The sequence below is a fragment of the Oryza brachyantha genome, chromosome 12 (assembly GCF_000231095.2).
Source record: "Oryza brachyantha chromosome 12, ObraRS2, whole genome shotgun sequence".
NCBI lineage: Eukaryota > Viridiplantae > Streptophyta > Magnoliopsida > Poales > Poaceae > Oryza > Oryza brachyantha.
The window spans coordinates 1,341,902-1,366,223 of record NC_023174.2 but is presented as its reverse complement, the minus strand read 5'-3'; the positions used below and the strand labels follow the sequence as shown (position 1 = coordinate 1,366,223).

At 37.4% G+C, this 24,322-nt stretch overlaps 2 protein-coding genes across 4 annotated transcripts; both read left to right on the top strand.

The window, feature by feature from the left end:
* The first annotated feature begins 762 nt into the window (after nt 1–762).
* On the top strand, nt 763–16,355 carry LOC102719632 (protein ZINC INDUCED FACILITATOR-LIKE 1). 3 transcript variants are annotated; one of them, XM_015843183.2, is made up of 17 exons: nt 763–1,124; nt 10,541–10,581; nt 10,730–10,790; nt 10,902–11,004; nt 11,106–11,208; nt 11,285–11,338; nt 11,422–11,484; nt 11,801–11,850; nt 11,927–12,002; nt 12,641–12,841; nt 13,371–13,458; nt 14,339–14,424; nt 14,510–14,617; nt 14,949–14,993; nt 15,076–15,164; nt 15,625–15,668; nt 15,843–16,355. In XM_015843183.2, exons 1-17 carry the CDS (start codon nt 932–934, stop codon nt 15,944–15,946), a joined length of 1,509 nt encoding a protein of 502 aa, XP_015698669.2. In that variant the 5' UTR covers nt 763–931; the 3' UTR covers nt 15,947–16,355. The 3 variants fall into 3 exon arrangements, with proteins under 3 accessions (XP_015698669.2, XP_015698670.2, XP_006663796.2); XM_015843184.2 differs by lacking the exon at nt 763–1,124 and adding an exon at nt 4,580–4,895; XM_006663733.3 differs by lacking the exon at nt 763–1,124 and adding an exon at nt 8,267–8,760.
* A 499-nt stretch (nt 16,356–16,854) lies between these two features.
* On the top strand, nt 16,855–23,249 carry LOC102716085 (protein ZINC INDUCED FACILITATOR-LIKE 1). The gene is made up of 17 exons (XM_015843321.2): nt 16,855–17,043; nt 18,862–18,902; nt 19,398–19,455; nt 19,575–19,677; nt 19,757–19,859; nt 19,965–20,018; nt 20,111–20,173; nt 20,254–20,303; nt 20,399–20,474; nt 20,841–21,017; nt 21,188–21,275; nt 21,413–21,498; nt 21,581–21,688; nt 22,250–22,294; nt 22,384–22,472; nt 22,601–22,644; nt 22,840–23,249. Exons 1-17 carry the CDS (start codon nt 16,875–16,877, stop codon nt 22,938–22,940), a joined length of 1,455 nt encoding a protein of 484 aa, XP_015698807.2. The 5' UTR covers nt 16,855–16,874; the 3' UTR covers nt 22,941–23,249.
* The last annotated feature ends 1,073 nt before the right edge of the window (nt 23,250–24,322 follow it).

Sequence of the window (24,322 nt, the reverse complement as noted above, 5' to 3'; positions counted from 1 at the left end):
CTGATTTAATTTTTTCATTTTAAACAATATACTATATCTGTAATAGGTTGACGGTGTTTTTGATATATTAATAAACTTCAACAAAGTAATATTCTATTATTATGTCATAAACTCCTCTCGTTCCAAAATATATCAACTAGAAGTGTTTAAATTTGTCAAATAATGTATCAGCTTCTTCATATTATTTGTTTTAATTTGACCAATCGATAGGAAAGTTGGTAATTATATTTCAATAAAAGTGGTAAAGAACAATATGGATTAAAAAAATATTTGACCAGAAAGAAACATTGCCACCTGGGCCCACCATGGTCAGATGAATAAACCACAGGTTGCAAAAGCAACAAACCAATCTATTACTCTCTAATCTTAACCAATAGTTAGTTTCTCTACCTATTTTTCCATTTAACCAATAACAAATCCTGCCATCGTCTCTCTGAAATCTTTATATTTTGGGACTGTGCAAGCAAAAGATTTGGCAGCTAGGGCAGGGGACAATTCCAACTTGAATTCTTGCAAGTTCACATGATATATATATACAGTACCAGTAGAGATAATTATATTTTTGGACAATGGAAAGACTGACTCAACTTGTCCTCTTCCGGGTGCTGTCTGTTCGTTTTCGTTTTGTGCTCCTATCTAGGTATAGGCAAGGCTACTTGATCGCCACGGAACAGGACGGAATCCACATCAGCTAGCTGCTGCCACCCAGCCTGATCACGTGCCAATTTACTCTCTATTTATTGTAATTTCCCGATCGATCATTAGAGCTAGTTCGGTCGAGTGTGAATTAACGGAATCCATATGAGCATATATAGATCAGATCGATGATCCATCCGTCCAAGAGAAGATAGCATATATAGGATCGATCGATATAGATCAAGAGATTTTGATTGATATCGCGGCGAGGCTGGTGGTTTGATCATATATATCGATGGATGAGGAGGAGGGACGGCAACGGCGGCAGGCGGCGGCGGCGCCGCTGCTGGAGAAGAAGACGACCACCACCGGCGAAGGGTACTGCATTGAGGGGTGCCCGGGATGCGCCGTCGAGCGGCGGAAGGCCCTGAGCGCCGGCATCCCCTACGGGAGCTTCCTCTTCGTCTGGATCGTCACGCTCTGCACAGGTACCTGACCTTCCATATAGACATTCTCTCTTGCATGGATGGATCCTCACGATCAATCAACCGAGCTTCATATCACCCGATTCTCTCCTCCTCGGTCTCTCAAACCTCAATTAATTTCAACATTTATATGTTCTGTTTAGTTTCTCCCCTCCTCCGTTAACCATTTCATCTCATCGTTAGGGCATCTACAATACCGTTATTGTCTATATAGACATGTAAATACATAACTTATACAATAGCTTAATCTCTATAATATTTAATACATCATTTTCTATATTTTGTATTTGTTATATGTAACCAATGTATGAAGTTTTTCTTTAAAAAGGATTGCATGCAGCTTGGGAGTATGTTGCAAGCAGTAGATAAACGAAGAGACAACTTCTAAGTTTTTCTTAAGTTAATAATGCTACACAGAGTGATTAATCGGACGTAGATGTATATAGATGCCCTAGCTCCTTCTCGATGAATCAGAATCGACAAATCAATTCAATTAATGTGATTAATTCGTGCACCTAAACCACCGGCCGTTGAATTTTGGAAAGTCACTAAACTAGGCTGTCGAGGTTAAAAGCGAGCCGGGCAATGGCAGGACCAGCCTAGCTAGTGCACTATGACCAGTTCGTACTTAATTGGTACTATGTCAAAGCACCTACTATTAGTACCCTTCCATCCCAATTAAAAATAACATTTTTTCAAATTTAAATTATATAAAGTTATTTTGGTACGAACAAAAGTAATTCACTATTTTGTTTATGCCCATAACAAGTAACGGGTGTATTGTTGTTTCAACCATGTACTAAAGTAATTGTTCGTATTATAAGTCTTGTTGAATTTATTCTAAGTCAACCATCTAAAAAGTTTGACTAATTCATAAAAATTTACTAATATTCTCATTGCCTAACTGTGGTTTCATTAAAATACATCATTAAATATATTTTCGTAGTATACTTATTTTGTATTAAAAATAATATTATACTTTCTATAAACTTGACTAAATTCGAAGAGATTTGTCTTACCAAAGTGACTTTTAGTATAAAATTCATGATACTGGATAGCGATGTCAACCTTATATAATTCCTGTTGTCCCCAAGTACGTAATTACATAATTAAAAACGATTTAAGCTGTATCTAATTTATGAAATTATGTGCCTGAAGCTTCAAGAATCTGTAAAACTCCCAAAACATGCCTAAAATGACCTGCTTAACTGCCAAAGAGAAACGAGTATCATATTCGTGTATAATCTGGAAATATTCCATGATACTTGTGCTGCCGCTAGCTGCAGGGCCAAACACGAGAATGCAAATAATTATTTCCAGTATATATGTATTTTTATTCCAGGATTTGTGGACCAAGGGAGTAATTCGTTTGCATGCATATGCCATTTGTAACTATATAAAATACATTGTATCGAAAGTATTAAAACTCGAGACTATAAGTGATGTAATTTAGTATTACGAATTTAGTTTAAAAAATGTGTTTAATCTTCTTTAATTTGACACGTGGCTGAGGCAATTGGCCTGAGTAAATCTATTTTGTCTGTAAAAGCAAGTATAATAGTAAGCTATAAGTCAGTTAAATGCTGAGGTGGAGAAGAGATGGAAAGAGAGAGGAAATGCAACCTATAAGTTTATAGCCGGCTCGAACACAAGAACAAAGAAACTATGTGAGAGAGACAATCAGGTCCTGCATTAATGATAAAGAGCTAATTGCTATATGAGTAGGCTAAGAAAATGATACAAAGAGTCTTAGGACACGTACAAAAGGCTCTCATTGTTGTCTCTATCGCTGCATGCTCACTAACGTGGAAAAGAGACGATATGAGAGAGAAAATGGGTTGTTTTACATAAAGTTAGCAAAACATCGACTCTTGGCGCATAAAATATGAAGACAACTAGAAAATTTACTTTATACGTATACTGACTCTAAGCAGAGATACTGACCAGATGAAATACGAACGGAGAATTAATTAGTCTATAATTATAAAGAGTCATTTTGAGAGAATATTTTTTGTACAGCTGACATGACTTAAAATAGAATAGAGCTCATGATGTGCTATAACATTGAATATGCCCTTATCGTCGGCTTGTTGGCTATTATTAGCTGCTATAATGTGAGTGTAAATTGATTGAAGTACCAACAACCTGTCTAATTAAGTTGACTGACGAATGAGCTGATGCCGTAAGAACTAACTAAGTTGGCGGACTGCAATTTGTTGCTACAGGCCAGGACCCTTGTTTACTGTTTGATACTTAATTGTAGCAGTACGTGGCTATTAGTCTACTAACAAATAACAACGCACCTTTTTTCTTTGCTCAAATGAAATGGCTGGTTTAAGATCAGAAGGGGGCTAATTAATTCTTGCGGTCGGTTTCAGCTCAAAAGATTAATTTATTCAGTGTTGTTTTAATTTGTAAGCAAATAGTTTATGTGAAGCGACATGATTTTAATTGACTATTGATGGATTAATAAACTTGATCTAAATATTTTTGTGACGTACGTACATATAAGGTTTGTAGCATTTGCAGCTGACAATTCCGACTTCGATTAGGGGAAATTGTTTAATCCCTGTAATGAACGCTTCCTCTGTTCCTACGTGTCATCACACTAACAAAAGTTAGAAAAATCGATAGAATATATTATTACGCGGTTCATCGCTTTATAAACGTATAAGTTTAAATTTAATCTATATAAGTTATAAAAGAAAATAAATATGATTATAAGTATGAATACTACTTAGAGTTTATTTTATTTACGGTTTGTACAAATTGAATTTAAATTTTCATATTTATAGAGTAATTAACATATCCCTTGTTTCATATTATAGTTATTTTTAGCTTTGTCTAGATTTATCTATTGATAGATACTGTCTTCGTTTCATATTATAAGACTTTCTAGCCTTATCTAAATTCATCATTGATATATATATAGATTCATTAGCATCTATATGAACTATATGAGATTAGGAAGTCTTACATTATGAAACGGAAGGAGTACATATAATATAATTTACATGTACGTATAGATTTATTAGTATTTACGTAAATTGAGTCACATTTACGGAGAAAAACAAAAAAGAGAGTACCTAATTTTTTTTCACCACTATTTAGACCTATGCATTATGATACCCCTAGTACGTATAAGTATCAATTTGGACAAGGAAAGCGTGTCTCAAGTCGTCTTCCTCCCCATCGGACCGGCATTCCCGCGTTTTCTGCGCTCTCTAAAAACTAGCCTAGCTAGGCTACTTGATCGCCACGGAGCACAACAGAATCCACCTCATCAGCCTCAGCCAATTAAGCGCGAGCCTCACGTGCCCATTTATTCTACAGATTTTTAGTGTCTTGTCAATCCCCACCACACCGCACAGTTCCATCGATCTATCGATCTCAACTACCCATAAGTCAAAATTAATTTAATACACTAGAAGTTGTATACTCCATATGCAAGCAGAAGCAGTAGGCATTGGAGTAGTATTTAAGAAAGAGGGCGGAATAGTTATTGGAGTGAGTACATAGATCCATCCATCCGTCCGGGCAAGAAGAGCGGAGAAAGAGATATATCTCGGCTGGTGATTTGATCGATGGATGAGGAGGATGGACGGCAACGGCGGCAGGCGGCGGCGGCGCCGCTGCTGGAGAAGAAGACCACCACCGGTGAGGGGTACTGCATTGAGGGGTGCTCGGGATGCGCCGTCGAGCGGCGGAAGGCCGGCAGCACCGGCATCCCCTACGGGAGCTTCCTCTTCGTCTGGATCGTCACGCTCTGCACAGGTACCTATAGCTAGCTAGCTACGTGTTCTTGCATCATCATCGATCCACACCACATGATCTCCATTTTGATTCGAACATTTCTCCGGCCATCTATGCTCTTTTTAGTTCTCTGTTTCTTGTTTAGATGTCTAGTATGTTGATCGGGAAGATGCGTTACTGTTTAATGCCCCCCGAATCCGAAATCGACAATGCGACAAAACTATACGGACCGAACCATTTGCTTCGAGATTCGTGCATCCTAAGAGCATCTCTACAGCCCAAATTTGACTTTCCAAATACCAATTTGGTCACTCCCCATTTCATTTGGCTACTCAAATTCGTTTTTTACTCCAACAACATCTCCATCCACTCTCTCTATTTCAAGTCTATGACATTTAGGCTCCATATGTCATTATCTTCCTCAATCTCTTTCTCTCCCTCTCTCTTTTCTCTTTCTTTATCTCTCCTCTTTCCTTCCCATGCGGAGGCAGAGGCAACGGCGGCCCCGACAAGGAGGCGGGGTGGCGTGGCGGCTGGGAGGCCCCGCAGCCCGGCGCCGGCGTGGAGGCGCGGCAGCGAGGAGGCCCCGTGGCCCGACGCCGGCGTGGAGTCGGCGACCCCGGATGTGCGGCGGCGACGACCAGATCTGCCGCGGCGAGCCGGCGGTCTCGGACATGGCGGCGGCGACCCTCCCCGACAGCGGCGACCCTCCCTGGCGGCGACCCTTCCTGGCAGCGGCTCCCCGATGGCCATGCGAGCTCTTGTAGTAGTACTAGAGTAGTACTGGTACGGTGTGTGGGCCATACGTGGGGCCCACGTAGACAAGTGCCTTTTGGCTGACCAAATTTGGTCAGTGGTAGGGGTGGTTTGGCCAGCCGGATGACTTGGCCGTCCGGTGGGCCAATTTGTTAGAGCATGAATTTTGGTCTAAATCTCCAAATTTTAACTTGGAGAGTTATTTGGCAACTTTCTTGGAGATGCTCTAACCCTCTAGAACTTTGGCAAGTCGCTGTACTACCCAATATTGCGGAAAACGAAATACAAGGCGGAGAGGTGATGCCAAACGGTTATTTAGAATACGGATAATTAATTATAATTTTATGGAATCTAACTTTGTATTAATATGTTGATATTACTACTTATTTTGAAAATATTTAAACATCTAAGATTATATAAAATAGATATATTTATACTATTCTTAATTTGAGTGAACACGAAAAGGCTACTATTTCAAGCCAAATATTAATAAGTTTTGTTTATTTTATCATAAATCACAAAAAAATTGTAATAAATATATAAAATAACATTAAACATAGCCATAAATATATGTATAATTAATTGCCAATGGCAAAAATGTCAAACATAACAATCATATGTTAGTGAGCAATGCAGAAGCAGTATCGTAAAGGATCCATATTGAAAGGAGGATTTCATATTACACAAATCGTTGTAATATTTGTACTCTAAAAGAACTGTGTAAAATCCGGATACTTGAGTTGGGACATAGATTATAGGTAACGTCATTGTGAATGAATTATGCATGCTTCCAAACATGCATGGAGCTATATGTGATGTCGACCTCCAGCCTTCCAATTGTTGTGTCTGTTTGGCTCATGAGCTTCGTATCACGCAGTACGATGTATGAAACCTATAGACATGCATGTGTTTCTTTCATTTTCGTCAAATTTTCACTATTCTCACTGAATATTTTTCAATCCTGAAATTCCAAGCAAATATTTGAAGATGAACGTGGCATTTTCGTTTGTACTCATTCCATTTCCATGAACATTGTTGTTTTAGATAAAAAGACGTCTCAAAAAATAACTTATCTTTTATTATATATATATATATATATAAAGTATCAAAAAGCATATGATTTATGATTTTACTAAAGTGCTATCTCCGTTACATATTATAAGACTTTCTAGGGTTATCTAGATTCATCCATTTTAGCACACATGTAAATCTAGACAAGATAAGAAAGTATAACATATAGAACGGAGAAATACTTTTTAAATTAAGCTATACATATTGTCTCCATGTTTCCGAAGTAAATATTTCAAAATTATTCATAGTTAAAGGTGTAAAAATTTGACATTAGCCTTATCTGAGACGATATGTCAAGGTCCTGGTAGGGAAATGTAGAGATGTGAATGCGTGCATGAAAAAAATTAGAAAAAAGAAGAGATGAAGTCCAAAAATATGTGCACATTTCGAATATACTATTGCATTAGAAACACGTACAGATCTGAACGTACGGCATAAACATATGGGCCGGTTCTTTTCACATTATTATCATGGACATGCTTCCTAATATGTTCTATGTAAAAATAAATTTAAAAAATTCCTCATTGGACCATTCTAAATTAAAATTTCAATCTTAATTCAATTGTTTATGTCCTCAAATAGCCACAACCGAAAATTTCATGAGAGAGAAAAGGGCCTATGTATGAATTGAAAATGTCGAATCACGAAGTCAGTGCGAAAGTTCGAAGTTTGTAGGGAAAATACTAGGATACTCCTCGTGGACCTGAATTTTAAGGGGGGATTGTTTGGTTTATTCAGAAAAAAACCAAACGATATTTAAAATAATAATAATTTATAAATAAAACTTTTATATATATGTTCGTCATCCAAAGTCAAGGTTGTATAAACTATAATAAAAAATCTCAAAATCTACTTTAAATTTAAGATTAAAAATTTTAATTTTGGCTTATAAGCACAAGTAAAAACGAAAGACAAGATTGTATATATTTTAACCCTTTTTATAAACTTGTTTATAGATTGTTTAAACTGGTATATAAAGTAAATAGACCCATGAAAAACATACAGAGGAAAACAAGTTTGTGAAAAAGGTATAGGGTTGTGGATCGCATGAATATTTGTTGCATGTTGTTGGATGTGTCATGCTACTGGAAACCAAGCCAGACAAGCAGGTAGCGACAGTGGCCTTTGTCACGTCTCTGCGTCTGCCAGCCTTTGTTTACGTGGCAAAATTTTTTAGGAAATGGTCACATTAAACGTTGTACCAAATTTCGTAAGAAGTTTTTAAATACGAATGAAAAAACGAATTTCACAGTCCGGCTGAAAACCGTGGGACGGATTTTTTGAGCCTAATTAAACTATTATTTGCACATATTGATTACTGTGGTAGCACTTATGGCTAATCATAGATCAATTAGGTTATTTAATACTCTATTTAAATGTCAAAAAAAATCAATGCGATGTTCTTTGGAAACTAAGCAAACCCTAAATGATGTTGCAAGGAGCAGTATTTTGTTTTCTTCTCCTTCTGTTGATAAATGAGTTCCATAGATAGAGGGAGGATCCAAACTCCATCTGGACCGCTTGTTCTTATTCCTCTAAACAAACATTCATTCGTTCATTCATTCCTGGGCGCCGGAAGCCCTTCCCGTGCCGTAAAACGACAGCGGCTCACTTCGTTTTGGATTTCTCTTCCTCCTCTGCTTCTTGTTGCCCCCTTCCTCTTCTCTTCTTGCCGCGCGCTCTACCATTCTTTGGATTGGAGAGGCAAAGAACCCGCCTTTGGTGTCCTCTCGCCGCCGGCGCACGCCCATTCTTGGCCTCCTGCCGTTTGGCCTCCTGCCGATTGATAAGAGGGGAAGACGAAGAGCCTCCCTGCGCCTCTCTGTTCTTGGCTGCGTGTAGCGATTGATTGGTATTCTCTCCTCCTCCTCCTCGCCGTTGGAGTCTGTGGGGGCGCATTGCCCGCCGGGAGAGATGGAGGCGGAGGCGGAGGCGCCATTGCTCAAGGGGGAGAACCACCCGGGTTGCCCCGGCTGTGCCTACGACCGCAAGAAGGAGCTCTACAGGGGATTGCCTTACAAGGAGTTCCTCTATCTCTGGATGATCTGTCTCACCGCCGGTATGGAACATCCTTTCTGCAACCTTGATTACCTCTCTCTCAAGTTCTGAGAAAAGTTCTTGTTTTTCTAACCCACGGTTACATAGGAAGATTTCTTTTCTTTTTTCCAATGTACGAATGAAATAGCAAACTGTCTCGCCAACATAGGGAATCTTGCTAGCATACTGTAGGAACAGGAGAACACGTGTTTTTCTTACAGCAATGTCTCATGTATTGTATTTGTTTCAAATGGGTTTGGTCGGTGTTCAATTATGTTAGCTGCGACTATTTTGTTCCTGTGGGGCAATCGCTATAACAGATTAACAGGAGCAATAGAAGAAAATCAATTGCCTCAGCAAGATTTCGGTGATAAGGGGGGATGTTGACACCATGACATGATGTTGCTGTTTAACTAGACAATTAACTGCCTCATTTTCGGTGCTGCTTAGTGCTTGCAATTGTCAACTACAATGGGATTCGCCAACTCTACTTACTGCATATATCAACCACATGGTCATCACGGATGGCTGGTGGATGTTAAAGCTTGCAAACTTGTAATGCCATGTGCTGGTTCATGTGACATGTTTGTTGCTGGGGGTCTATTATGTTAACTAATAATTTACTGTTTGAGGGATGTCACAATGTGAAAAGTATTAGAAAACATAATTAATTCATGTAACATCATAGTACCAGTTGTCCAGACCTTATTGGGCACATAATTAATTCATGCAACATCGTAGTACCAGTTGTCCAGACCTTATTGGGCACATAATTAATTCATGTAACATCATAGTACCAGTTGTCCAGACCTTATTGGGCACATAATTAATTCCTGTAATCTGTCATAGTCCAACCAAATTTCATTGATAGGATCTCCAAATGATGGGACTGTTGGTGATACTGATTTAGAGATTACACACCTTTTAGGTTCTTTGCCATTCATGTGTGTTTCCTCATTTGCTGAAAATTTTATGACAACAGTACATGGCTTCTATCTAAAGAGTCAACAGTCAGCAGAAGCATATACTGAAATGTCATAGACCAGTGTTAGATTAGATAGCCTACAGTCTACAGTTCAATATTTATTTGTAAAAATGACCTTAACTTATTTCCCTGAATGATGTAATGCTTGTTCAATAGAGGTTTATATACCACTCCAAATGAGCACAGATAAAGACTATTTGTTTTGGAGAAATCAGCAACTACCATCTTGGAATAGATGCATGACTTGTTTCCCACGTGCCCTATCTAGCTAGCTGTAATCATGCACATGTTTAGGGGTGAGGTTCCATAAGCTGTTCTGCATGAGATCCTTCATCATGGTTGTGCTGAAGCTGAACAGTAGTCTTTCTCTTCTACAACAGTGGAGCAAGCAATTAATTAACCTACTTGAACATCATTTTCTATCTGGTGTTGAGGATATTGAGGACTGTCTTGTTTCCTGGAGAGTATTGCTTAAAAAAAATCATTCATGGAACATTCGAAATATGAGAAGCATTTAGCACTTCAAATTTTCTCCATTTCTTCATTTGAAGTGCAACTGGCAGTGGCACTATCGTTTTCAAGCCATAATAACATTTTACTATCCCTGTTCTTACCAGCATCTTTTATTGTGTTTTTAGAGAAGTTCTCAAGTGGTCCCCTGTTATCAGCATTGCATAATTATCATTACTACTTATGTATCTACAAAATTTTAAATGTTTTTAGTTTTTAGTGTAGCCACAGTTCCCGTCATATCCTTTTTTACATGTTTTTTTGGGTGCACAGTCAATATTTCTAATTTCGCTCCTGTGCTTTTCAGCTTTACCGATATCATCATTGTTCCCTTTCTTGTACTTCATGGTATGTCTATTTTCATTTCTTATTGATGGCTAAATCTATTTTTTATTGTAGTAATTTATCTCCTTTTTTTTCCATATCTGGGAACATATGCATGTCTTAACTTCTTTACTCTAGCTATTAAGTCTTAAAGACATGTCTTATTACACAGATAAGAGACTTGCATGTTGCAAAAAGAACAGAAGACATTGGGTTCTATGCTGGCTTTGTGGGTATAATTCTCATGAACCTCATCCAAAATTTATGATCAAGTCTGAAGCCTATGAGTAGTGTACCCACCTTGACTGGCACATATGATGATTTCCTTATTTACTGGTGTCTAGGTGCTTCTTTTATGTTTGGCCGATGTTTGACTTCAACTGCTTGGGGGATCGCAGCAGATCGTATTGGGAGGAAACCAGTTGTTGTGTTTGGCATTTTCGCCGTGTGAGTAATGTTTTTCCTCTGCATATGAAATAATAGTTGATAGTTGATATTTGGCATGACTTTGTTTATTGGTCTGTTTCTAACTAACTTCTTGTTATCAGGGTCATCTTTAATACTTTATTTGGGCTTAGTGTCACCTATTCGATGGCAATAGCTACGAGATTTCTTCTTGGTGCTTTAAATGGTTTGCTTGGGCCAATAAAGGTATGGTAAATTTGGAAAGTTGTTTCTTTTTGTTGTTGTACCTGGTAGTTGATCAATCTATATTTTCCCTTTTCAGGCTTATGCTATTGAAGTTTGCCGACCTGAACATGAAGCTCTTGCGTTGTCACTTGTAAATACAGTGCCACATTGTTGTGCTATTAATTATTTTTATTTACATTATGTTGATTTTGAAACTTGTTTTCTTGAATTTAGGTTAGCACAGCATGGGGAATAGGTCTCATCATTGGCCCAGCTCTTGGAGGCTACCTTTCACAGGTATGCATTAGAGCAAGTTCAATAGTATAGCCAACTATTAGCTCCAACTCACCTATAGCTAATCTAATAGCCAACTCATGCAGTAGCTACCTACAAAACATATACCATCATGTCCTACATGTCATACACACATTGTGTATTGGAGTCTGTGCTGTAGCTGGCTACAAATTAATAGCCCACTCGTCTTCTCTCTCCACTTTTATCTTCTTAAAATATGTTTATAGTTGTCTTATAGCCTGCTATTGTACCTACTCTTAGAGAACTAAACATTGTTAGTCTAATAGTAAGAAATTTAATATGCTTTATTTTATGGCAGCCTGCAGAGAATTTTCCAAATGTCTTTTCACCTGACTCACTCTTTGCAAGGTATTCTTTGTGTGAGCCAACAGAATGTCTTTTGATGATTCATTTATAGAATACTTACTTTTGTTGAAAAACTCAGGTTCCCATATTTCTTACCATGCTTATGCATATCAGTCTTTGCTGCTGTTGTTCTCGTAGGCTGCATATGGATGCCGGTAAGTCAGATGCTACTGCTGTTAACTTCACAAAATATGCAAATAGTTGTAATTGACGCATATTTAGTTACATTCGATAGTTCAATCTGAAAAAAAAAATGTTAGTACTCCCTTCGTTTCATATTTTAAGACCTTCTAGATTTGCCTAGATTTATCCATTGATCGATGGACATTATTTGTATATATGTCTAAATTCATTAGCATATATATGAATCTAAGCAATGCTAGAAAGTCTTGCATTCTAAAACTGAATGAGTATATGTTTTGTAGCACGGTTAGCAACCAAACTCAATTACTATTCTGATGTAGATACTTTTGGATCTATATCTGGCCATTTTTCTTATTAAAAAAATTACTTAATTATTATTTTTTCTGTTATGATTTGTTTTATCATTAAATGAGTTTTATGCATGACTTACAATTTTGCATATTTGCACAAAAATTTTGAATAAAAAGAGTGGTCAACTAAATATATAAAAGTGAATGGCATCAAACATTAAAAATTGGAGGGAGTAATGTTTAATCCAAATTTATATTTGATTTGAATATGTGGATACTTCTTGGGTTATTTCACTCATTGTCTATAGGTTGTTTGATACATTATATATGGTTGTAAAGTATCTTAAAATGTATTTTAGGAGACATTACACAAGCATAAAGCTGATGTAAATAGATATGAAACCGTTGAATCTTTGGAGAGCGATTTTATTGATCTGAAAGGAAAGGCTGAGCAAAATGGTACATTGAACAACAAGAAGAGCTTATTGAGTAATTGGCCATTGATGTCATCCATAATTCTCTACTGTGTCTTTTCCTTTCACGATATGGCTTATACAGAGGTATTGCTCTTGGCTTCTTGCTATCATGTATGGAGAGTTTGCTACTTCTTTGCATATAAACTGTTAGATCCTGCGGTTTACACTCAATTGACACTCGAGTAGCTATGCATTTCAGCAGACAACATTTGGTGTACATCATGATTTTCTATTGGAATGTATCAGGCCATAAATATACAAGTTTACAATTATAATAAGAAAATGTACAGATGATGTAATAAATATATTATTTGTAGTTACAGATGATGCAATATGAAACATTTCCTTCAAAATAACTTGTACATCAAAATGCATTTAGCACAAAATAATCAACTTGTATCAGTCACTGGTGAAACAGACCGGACAGTTTTCTGTTAGACTTTCTACAGTTTATAAGCAGCTTCTGTAGTTCTATTGGTTTTAGATTTATCCTTCTCTGTAACACAGACTTCTAGTGCCACGTTCTGCATATTCTGCTAGATTCTGCATTACTTGTTTAAAATAAATTTTAACCTATAATTTTAGTACTAACATTATGTGGGATCAACTTCAGATATTCTCTCTATGGGCAGAAAGTGACAGGAAGTACGGTGGGCTGAGTTTGTCATCTGAGGATGTGGGTCAAGTGCTTGCAATCACGGGTAACATTTTCTTGTGCCTTTACCAGTGCTATTAGTGATAATATCCTGCAGAAAATGATGTCTATATTTTCTTGTACTTTCTTCCTAGACAAAGACAGTTAAACTGTGGTGCCAAAACTGAAAAAGACTTGAGCTTAGATAAAACCAACTGGAAACTGATTTATGAGCAACTCTAGGCTTATACCTGAATTTCATGTTCTTCCATGTAAAAAAAATGCTTATACATTAATATGGAAAATTTTAACTTTGATTCTGTGGGTTAGGTAGTTTATATGACTATCTGGCAAGAAAACACTAGTTAGGAGTAACATGTGCCTAATGGTTTCTGGTCAACAAAAACGGATATGGAATTGTGCTTTTGATTTTCATGTAAGTAAGTAATAGATGAATATCGCCTTTGCCACCGATTCACCAAGAAGGTAAAAAAGGAGTTCTAGTTGTAGTTGGGCCCTGGCTGTGTCCAGAGTGAACGAAAGTTTGGTAATGCAAAATTTGTAAGTGTAGTTTTTGGTTGAGCACCACATGTAAACAGGTGACTTTTGTCAATTTACTTTTTCACAGCAGGACTGGTAAGAGGTACAACCCAGTGAGGTTTACACATAATACATGTATTAAACGGTATAGGTACAGCCGGTAACAAGGACAAGATATTGTAAGGCTTGCAATAATTCAGTTATTACTCAACTTTATTTTTCTGTTCATATTTCCTGAAGTACCATTTACAACATTATGATAGTATCCAGTTTAAGGACCAATATGCAGAAAGTGCTATTAGCAGGTGTTTGCAAGCCAGATAGAATCATAAAATATTCAAATTCTATATCTAGAAACATTTTTGTGGCTCAACTTTCTGTTATTTGTAATAGAAATTCTATTTCAGGTGCCAGTCTTCTTGTGTATCAACTCTTCATTTATCCTCGCATTAATAAGGTTCTAGGACATATTAAGGCTTCTCGAATTGCAGCTGTGAGTAAGAGTTCCCATTGTGTTGTTGAAATGTATCTATTTCTATTCGTTCTTCAACTCTTACCTACTGTTCTTCATATTGCAGATTGCGTGCATACCTATTCTATTCACATACCCATATATGACATACCTATCAGGACCTGGACTATCAACCGTACTGAACATTGCATCAGTTATAAAAAATAATCTTTCTGTGAGTACATTTCCATCTCAAATTTTAGGAATCTAAACGCATGATTTTCAGAACCAAGTCTGCAAAAATGGTAGGTTTGATATTTTATAAAACCTGCAATTTGCCAAGTCTGATGACAGATAAGATAAATATGATATACACTTATTGTTATCCAATCTGACCTTTTTCTGGTGAACATGGAGTTGATTATAATAATACAAGACAAGATAGTACATATATAATTATTCGTCTCTGGTATTTATCACTGTAATATAATTTTGTCTTATATTAATATATAGATAGAGTTTTGTTATACTATGTTCTAATAGTTTCCTATGCTATACTATAATAGGTTACCATCATTACAGGATGTTTCATCCTACAAAATAATGCTGTGGTACGTAATCAAAATAATGGTTGATTTCAACACCACTTTATACAAAATTTCCATTGATAGATGATCACAAAACTACTAACAGCCTCAAGACCAACGAGGGGCTGCCAATGGCTTGGCAATGACAGGAATGTCCCTTTTCAAGGCAGTGGCTCCAGCAGGGGCAGGCATTGTGTGAGTGTACTTTATTATAGCTATGTGAATTTTTTTACGAGTGTACTTTCATTTAAAAAAAAAACTCTTGGTTAGTATATTTAACTGAAATATGTTTGAAGCTATGAAGGGCATAAAGTATGTTGGATTTACTAGTGGTCCCTTGATACTGTATCTAATGAAGATGTCTTCTCCATCAATCATGAATTCCGCACAGACCTTTTCTGAAGGACCTTATAAATTATAATCAATGCCAGGCATTGTGTTCCATAAAAAGAAGAATTTATTCATTATACTGTTATTATTATAATATGGTCCAGGAGTGCCATGAAGTCATGAACAACTGTCAGTATAGTACTATAGTCACATGTTTTAGTGAGGTGATGCAAAATTGCCTCTGAACTAGGATATATTCCAATAACTTTTAAAATTATAAGGAATTTTTTTCGGTACCATCCCACATTAATTCTTGTTGATGCAGGTTTTCGTGGGCACAAAAACGCCAGGACGCCTCCTTCCTTCCTGGTAAAATTCGTTATCTTGTGTAAAATTTTGCATGGCATGCCTTTCATTCCTTTCTGGCAAAGCAAAATCTGTTATCTTCTTGAGTAAAATCTGAATGATGCGAAATATTTGAGTTTTAGAATAGTAGAGATCTTGTATAATTTACCCTTGTCTAAATTTCTTCCGCTCATACAGGTGATCAGATGGTGTTCTTTCTTCTGAACGTCTTTGAGTTCCTCGGACTTATCCTCACTTTCAAACCCTTTCTGGCCTTTCCAGAACAGCAAGATACAAATTAGATATTCAGTTATACTAGCACAGATTTAGATTCTTCAGATGTTGGTAATTCATGAGCCCTGCACCCGGCTGAGTGGCGAAGGCATAAGCATGCCTTTCATAATGTTCATGTGGAGTCGCAGGAGCAACACAAGGGAGGGTTGATCATTCCTGATGCTTGTATAGTATGTGCCATAGATGCTTGTATAATGGAAGGAATATATATAGTTGGTGTAAATGGTGGCCAAATCAATGGTTAGCTTTTTCATGTCTAGCTCACATGCCGACTCCCATGACATTGTAACTAAGTACTGTAATCCGCTATGTGCATCTTAGTTATGTACTAGTTACTTAGTTCTAATAAAGCTTCCAATCTAAAAAAAACAAAGTATTGTAAAACTCTTTATATCTGGAGTACTGCATCGCTATTATTTTGCTCCTTTTTAATTACTCTATCTCTGTTTAAATATTTGACACCGTTGACTTTTTGACATATATTTGACCGTTCGTTTTATTTAAATTTTTTTAAAATATGTAAAGCTATATATATACACATATAAAAGTATATTTAATAATAAATGAAATAATATAAAAATAATTAATAATTATGTAAAATTTTTAAATAAAACGAATAGTTAAACGTGCATAAAAGAATTAACGATGTGGGTATAAAAAAATTAACGACGTTAAATATTTAGAGCCAGAGTGAGCGAGTAATTTTTATGGTGTCCCAAAACTCTTAAAGAAAAAGTGTCCCGGCCCAGTAAGATGCAGAAACATGCATCCAAGCTGGAGTCGATCCTGACCGTCGATTCCAGATCGGACGTCTTGTAAAGCAGTGTGTACTTGGCATTCAAACAAACTAAGATAGCACATATTAACCTATATAGTGAAGCAGAGAGATGATGGCTTTGCGGTAGGTTGCTGAAACAAAAAGATCAAGCGAAACAGATGATGGGCAGCAGCGAGGAGGCGGCGGCGCCGCTGCTGCCGGCGGCGGCGACGGAGGAGGAGATGATGAGGTGCCCGGGGTGCGTGCAGGAGCGGAGGAAGGCGAGGCGCGGAGGGCGGATCCCCTACGTGGAGCTCTTCTTCGTCGCCGTCACCACACTCGCCTCGTGTAATCTTCTACCATCATCCATGTATTTTTCGCTAGTAGCTGCATGGTCCTCGCACTTCTTATTAGTTCTTGTTACATCCGCATCCATCCTAAAATCTCGTCTCTACTGCATGCGCAACACATCTTTAAATCTCATCTTTACTGCATCCGCAACACTGCAAAGTACTAAACTAGCGCCATCGGCTTTTCGCTTATGCTTATAAACCAAATTTTGAATTTTCAACATTAAATTTAGAGTTAATTTTAGGGGTTTTTTTACCAAAGTTTTTTTTTCCGGTTTATGGCTTTTAGATTGTTAACATGCGTACATAAAATTTTTACTCATAAACTATTTTTTATTTGCAAATATACCGTTTGACTTTTTCTTTAAACACCCGAACCATCACCCGTAGAAAGGCGAATCATCGTTAACGTTGATGTTCATGCATATTCATCCGTATCATTATCATCCTTATGCACAGTGCATTGATTTGAGTACATATTATCCAACATGCCTCAACGTAAACACATGCATGTAGTACCACACTCCTTTGATCATAAATATTTGACATTTGGGATAAAATATGATTATTTTAAAACTTTGATCATCAATAGTTTTTCAAATAATTAATTTTAAAAGAAGGAAAATTATGCATAAACTGGCCTTAAAAAGTATTATTGCATCCTCATAAACTTATTATATCTTCTAAACTTATTCTAACATAAAATTGATAGAAAAGTTAATCAAATCTTATTCTAAACGTCAAATATTTATGAATAGAGGGAGTATACTCGTTTGATCATCCTTGGCCACTGGGCATCAATCACGGTATAGTACAAGACTGACAAAACACAAAAAGGCAGGTCGCTACTTGGATCTCCACCTAATAGGGAATAAAAAGTAAACTGAGATGCTCTTCTGGTACTTGACAAAAAGAAGAGCATCACTAGCACCCTCCAATACAAATTCCAAACTGCTCACTTCTTGACAAATCTTGAGCACCACGTTGAATAAATACTTCCGCTGTCCAGACGCCGTTAACTTTTTATACATGTTTGACTCTTTGTCTTATTTAAAAAATTTACATAGTTATTAATTACTTTTATATCATTGTATTTATTGTTAAATATACTTTTATACACATATATAGCTTTACATATTTGACAAAAAAAATTAAATAAGACGAATAGTCAAATGTGTATAAAAAGTCAACGGCGTCAAACGTTTAGGGACGGAGGTACTATAACACCATTGCATTTTAGGCTAATTATACTATAAGACCATACATTGCTTAAATTTAAGCTCAAAGCATGCATGTAAATCAATTAAGTATATCTGAGATCTATTCCAGCGCCATGCACCTAAGTAACCATGTAGTATATCATATTAATATTGGAGGTCGATAGCATAAGTAACCACCAACAGCTGTAGGAGTAAGCACATGCTTTCTTGTCCTGAACACTTTTCAGATTAAAGTTAACAAATAAGGAGTAGGGCCTCGAATCCATGTGAGTGCCTGCGACAGAGACTTAGAGAGAGACAGACAGCCAGGTCCCAGGAGTACCTGGGGTTTACAAATTTAGACGGACCAGTTAATGGGGCAGATAGCCCAAACCATATTTTAAACGGCTTGACAAGCCAAACGAGCGGCTTGCGAGCTGGCTCGGGCTCGTTTAGCTACCGAGCCAAGCCAAGCTTTACCGAGCCAAGCCGAGCTCACGAGCCCAAACTTTTTTCCCAGCCTTATGGAGTACCAACAGTTTGGATTAATGTGTTTGTTCCCTATGCTAGCTTCACATCTCGTTCCTGATCTGTTTCTTCGTGTCTTTTAATTGCAGCTTTACCAATCACGTGCCTCTTCCCTTTCCTTTACTTCATGGTAAGCATGTAATATTTACTTTCTTCACTTAATTAATTCATCATGCATCTTCAACTACAGTATCACATTGCTTCCCTGCTTTACCCACTGACGTTTACCCCAGCTTGGAGAACACTGCTTTGCCTCATTCCTAGTTTCATTCTGAAATCTGAACCATTGACCAACTAGAACGGATCACACATTTCCCTATAACAATACCATTTGGCAGAACTTTCTCATAGGACATTCCAACTAATAACCTTCACTGTTTTGCCTTATATAAAAGCTGGACTGAATGGTCCGGTCTCTGGTTTGACAGGGGAAAAAAAATCCTCCATTGAATTTCAGACACACTTTCACATCGTACATCAAACAATCACCTTCAAATCTATGTAGCACATATAAAGGGAGCGCCTGCATCATAGTTCTCTTGATCAGGATCTCTCCTGGCATCTCAATGATCCACTTTTCACATATTGAATAGTCCAGCTTATTCAGACATCTCTGTTTTCATAGATAAGGGATCTGCAAGTAGCACAAAGAGAGGACATTGGGTATTATGCTGGATTTCTTGGTATAGTTTCCCACATCCATTCACAATATTTACAAAAAAGAATTATGGTGACCTGTGACAAACGCAATTTAAATATGTGCGAACTTTGAATATCCATTTATTGGTGATTTGAAATGAAGGTGCTTCATACATGGTTGGTAGATCCTTTGCCGCGATTTTTTGGGGTGTTGTGGCAGATCGTATAGGAAGAAAGCCTGTCATTGTTTTTTCAATCTTGTCTGTGTAAGTCAAAATTCAGTTCAAACAGCATTTCTATCAGTAACTTTATGGTCATACTTAGCTTTCCATATGTGTACTGCAGGGTCATATTTAACACACTGTTTGGGTTAAGTACAAAGTATTGGATGGCACTTACCACAAGATTTGTTCTAGGTGCTCTAAATGGTTTACTTGCGCCAATAAAGGTACTTAAAAGTCTTCCAAGTGACAATTTCAACATTAAGTTCTCTGAAATTATCATGTGCCTAAGAGGGAGTTATTAATAACATAGTTTTCATCAACCATTACAGGCTTATTCTATTGAAGTCTGCCAAACTGAACATCAAGCTCTTGGACTCTCCATTGTAATCTGACAAGCAACTATCCTGTTTCCCCCCATTGTTTTCCACAACCCTTTCAATGCCGCTATAAAGCTGTTGATTTATTTTGGTTATAGGTTAGCACAGCATGGGGTTTGGGTCTTATTGTTGGTCCAGCTCTGGGAGGCTACCTTGCACAGGTAATAATTTCCATGTAAACAAAAAAGGAGGAGGAATGATTTCCTTTCATTTTCTTACTTCATTCTGATTCCTTTTTCAGCCTGTTGAAAAATATCCACATGTATTTTCTAGGGAGTCAATTTTTGGGAGGTATGTCATACTGGAGCAATATATATAGTCCGAACTGCTTGCAATTAATGCCGTGACTACTAAATATCCTGATCTAATTTTATCACATTTTGCAGATTCCCATATCTCTTACCTTGCCTTGGTGTATCATTTTTTGCTGCTATTGTCCTAATAAGTTGTATTTGGCTTCCGGTATGTAAAATTCACTTAAATGTCGTTCCCCCAATGTTTCTTGAGCAAATTCCCAATGCTTCTTAAGGAAATTCTAACGTTTGTTGCACTTGGCCATTTTCTGTGGTCTAATTAAATTTTCTATTCCAAGAAATGCATCTATACAAAATAATGAACAAATAGGATAAATAAACAAAACTATACAACATAAGTTTCATTAAAAAAGATTAAGACGCACCTTTTCTAGAAAATATGTTTCTCTTGATTTATATATACTAATACTGAAAAAAAAAATAACTTCAGTCCCAACTGCTATGAGCCTAGTGCATATGTTTGTTTTCTAGTTTTGGTATTAATGTAGTTTTGTTTTACAAATGGATCTGGCAGGAGACTATACATAGACATGAATTTCTTCATAAGGACATAAAAAGAATCAAAGGGTTGTCACTACAGCAGGCTTATGGGGATTCTCCTCGTAAGAAGAGTTTGTTTCAGAATTGGCCATGGATGTCTACTATGATTTCATATTGTTTCTTTGGTCTTCATGACACAGCATACAGTGAGGTAAATAATCATGTTATCTTCTCTTTTGCTTGTCACGGTCAAATTAATCTATCTCTACCACTCAGTTTATTATCATGTTTCACAAACTAATATCGACCACTTGCTTAACAATTCATATAACTCAATGTTTCTAAATAAAAATTAATACTGCTAACAATATTATATACTAGATACTATCCCTGTGGGCTGTGAGTGATAGAAAATATGGTGGCCTTAGCTTTTCGACTGAGGATATTGGTGGGGTTCTTGCTGTTGCAGGTATATTGCCATCTCCCTCCCACTCATACACAAAAATTTCCTATGTTCTCAACTATTCATGAGACTTTAAAGATGCATGTTCTCACATCATTGCATAAATTTGTTAAATAATTATACTTCATGTCTCTTTGTTTCAGGTGCCAGTCTTCTAGCATATCAGCTTATTATTTACCATTGGGTTCACAAATTTCTTGGACCAATCATGTCATTACGAATTGCTTCTGTGAGTAGTCTCTAATCATAACTTCAAGAAATATAAATAATCATTTCATGGTTATCACTCATATTTTTAACTGACATTGCAGGCTCTATCTATACTTATTCTTTCAACTTATCCCTTTATGACAAACCTATCTGGCACCAAACTTTCCTTTGCGTTTTATTCTGCGGCAATGATGAAAAGTGTTCTTGCAGTAAGCATTTCCTAAGTTTGTTCTTTCTTCAAAGTTTAAATATATACTCCATCTGTTTTTTTTTAATTTGGCACCATTCACTTTTCGATCTATATTTGACCACTCATCTTATTCAAAAAATCTACATAACGATTATTTTGTTGTGATTTGTTTTATCATCAAAGATACTTTAAGTTTAAGCATTATTTATAATTTTGCATATATGCACAAAAAATTTAAATAAAACGAATGATCAAACATAGATTCAAAAGTCAGCGGTGTCAATTTTTTTTTTTTAAAAAAAGAGGGGACTACATGTGTATCCAACCACACCATTTGTAAGATAATAGGCACATCAGTAATATTTCAAAAGGTAGAAATATATCTGTTGCTCTGAGATTATGAAGATCTCAGTCTACAATATGGCAAATTTAACAGTAACTACTTGGGGAAGATAAGCCAGGGTTCTTGGATAAAGTACCATTTTCAGGGATTTAAGAGTAACTAAAGTAGGGACATTATTATACTTCCACTAGTATCCAAGTCTTTAGCTCTAATCTTTATATTGTATGACTTGTGCAGATTACTATAAGCACAGGAATTTGCCTTTTACAGAATAATGCTGTGGTACGCATAAAAATCAAGTGAATGCATGTGTTGTGATTGCATGTTCATATTTAAGTAAATTCTTTACTGACTTTGCAATTTAATGTCAGCTTCAAGAACAAAGAGGCACTGCAAATGGTGTGTCAACAACTGCTATGTCATTTTTCAAGGCGGTTGCTCCAGTAGGGGCAGGTGTTCTGTGAGTACCACCTCTTATCACATTTTTCATAAATATAGTTCATGATCTAGACATACTGTTTCTTAAACGATTAAAAAACATGTCACTTAATTTAGAACTTAGTGATCAATATTCAATTTTGAATTCAGATTCTCATGGGCACAAAAACGTCAAGATGCCATGCTCTTTCCAGGTAAGCTATCTATTTGAAGTCATCATTCAATTTGTTTGGCCTAGTAAATTACCATATCTTTTGGTTTACTGTACATAACCTTATGCCTTATCCTATTTTATTTCGTTAACGATAGGTTTCCCTGGATTGATACTGTAGTAAATGATCATAAAAAAAGGAAAATCTGATACAGTTTGGCTTTCCTAAACCCTGCAGGTGATCAAGTGGTGTTCTTGATGCTGAATTTGGTGGAGCTCATTGGACTCATATTTACTTTCGAGCCTTTTATGGTGCTCCCACCGGCACCAGATGCCTAGCTAGTTAGGAGCGGAAGAGGGATTGTTGCTGTTTCTTAACAACAAATTTGTAGCTGCAACAATATTTAACACTTGCTAATGGATCATTAACTATGTAGTGTCATACTGTCATGCCTTTCTACTCATAAAAATGAAAGCCCAAAATAATTGGATGTCCAGTTGACCAGTGCACTGATTACATCTCGGCACAAGCACAACGATTAGTTTGCGAACCAATTTTTAGGTAAAATTAATCTAGGCAAGTGACGACGAGAATGATTGATTAGACAAAGGAAGGCTGATTGATCATCAAGCTTGCGCACCTCTGAATAAAGCCAGTCACCATCTTCAGATTGCGTCGCACCGCCGCCGGGCTGCTCGGGACATGACGGTGAGGATCCAGGAGCTTCCTGGCGTGCGTCTTGCTCTCTGATCCACCGTTGCTCTCTGACTTGCCTTCCCTCCTTCCCCCGCTCCGGCGATACGACGGGAGCTAGCAGAGCTGTTCATGAACGGGTAGGGGGGGGGGGGTTGGATCAGGTCCCACCCACGGAGGCGGGGTCGTGAGGAAGAAATCGAGGCGGATGCGGTGGGGACGACCGGTGGATGCCGGCGGCGGACGCGCGGCACGGCGGCAGGGGGTGCCGGAGGCGAGAGAGAGACAGAGGTGGGGGGTGGAGCCAAACGCGAAGCCATCCTGCACCTCACTGGATTGGGCCGCATTACTGGTTGGGTGGGCCCAGATCCCAATCCGGCCCATGTATAAGTTGGGCCGCATCATTGTTAATGACAAAATCGCGTTGCTCGCGGCCCGTGGGCTCTGCACATTGTTTGATGGAAAAAGTTCAATATTCCTTAACACCAAATCTGTTTGGGGTCACTCAACCCCAAAACCAGATATGTATACCCTTAAACTCATCTTAACCGTTCAAATAAGATCACCAGGCAGTATTGACTCTATATTTGACTGGTTTTACTGACGTGGCATAAGGTGGACCCAACTTGTCAGCCGTTTTCTTCTTCCCTCCTAGCTCTCCTCTCTCTCTTCTTCCTCAGTTCGCAGGGGGGCGGGCAGCTAGGGGCATGGGCGTAGAAACTTTGTTTATCTAGTCTAATCGATTACAGTTACCTGTTTGGAGATGTAAAAAAAACAGATGTAAGATCTTGTACCAGAACCAGTGTGTGTGCATCACCATTTCTACCAAGAAACGAAGAAATTGCATGCGGCGATCTGGAAAAGGCAAGTGGGGATTAATTGCAAAGACACAGCACTCTGCTGGTACATTTGGCATGCTGAATTGAAATCTTATGTATCTCGCGATTGAGAATTACATCGATAGGATCGATCATTTTTTTTTTCTTTTTTGCTTGCTAATCATAGAAATTACAGACATAGACAAGCA

Bases quoted from the DNA above. Each gene is read 5' to 3' on its own strand.
- LOC102716085 (XM_015843321.2), top strand. From the start codon at position 16,875: ATGATGGGCAGCAGCGAGGAGGCGGCGGCGCCGCTGCTGCCGGCGGCG. The intron at 19,456-19,574 runs GTATAGTTTCCC...TTTGAAATGAAG, and splicing joins GTATTATGCTGGATTTCTTG to GTGCTTCATACATGGTTGGT. The intron at 21,018-21,187 runs GTAAATAATCAT...ATTATATACTAG, and splicing joins ATGACACAGCATACAGTGAG to ATACTATCCCTGTGGGCTGT.
- LOC102719632 (XM_015843183.2), top strand. From the start codon at position 932: ATGGATGAGGAGGAGGGACGGCAACGGCGGCAGGCGGCGGCGGCGCCG. The intron at 11,339-11,421 runs GTAAATACAGTG...TCTTGAATTTAG, and splicing joins AAGCTCTTGCGTTGTCACTT to GTTAGCACAGCATGGGGAAT. The intron at 14,618-14,948 runs GTGAGTACATTT...ATACTATAATAG, and splicing joins TTATAAAAAATAATCTTTCT to GTTACCATCATTACAGGATG.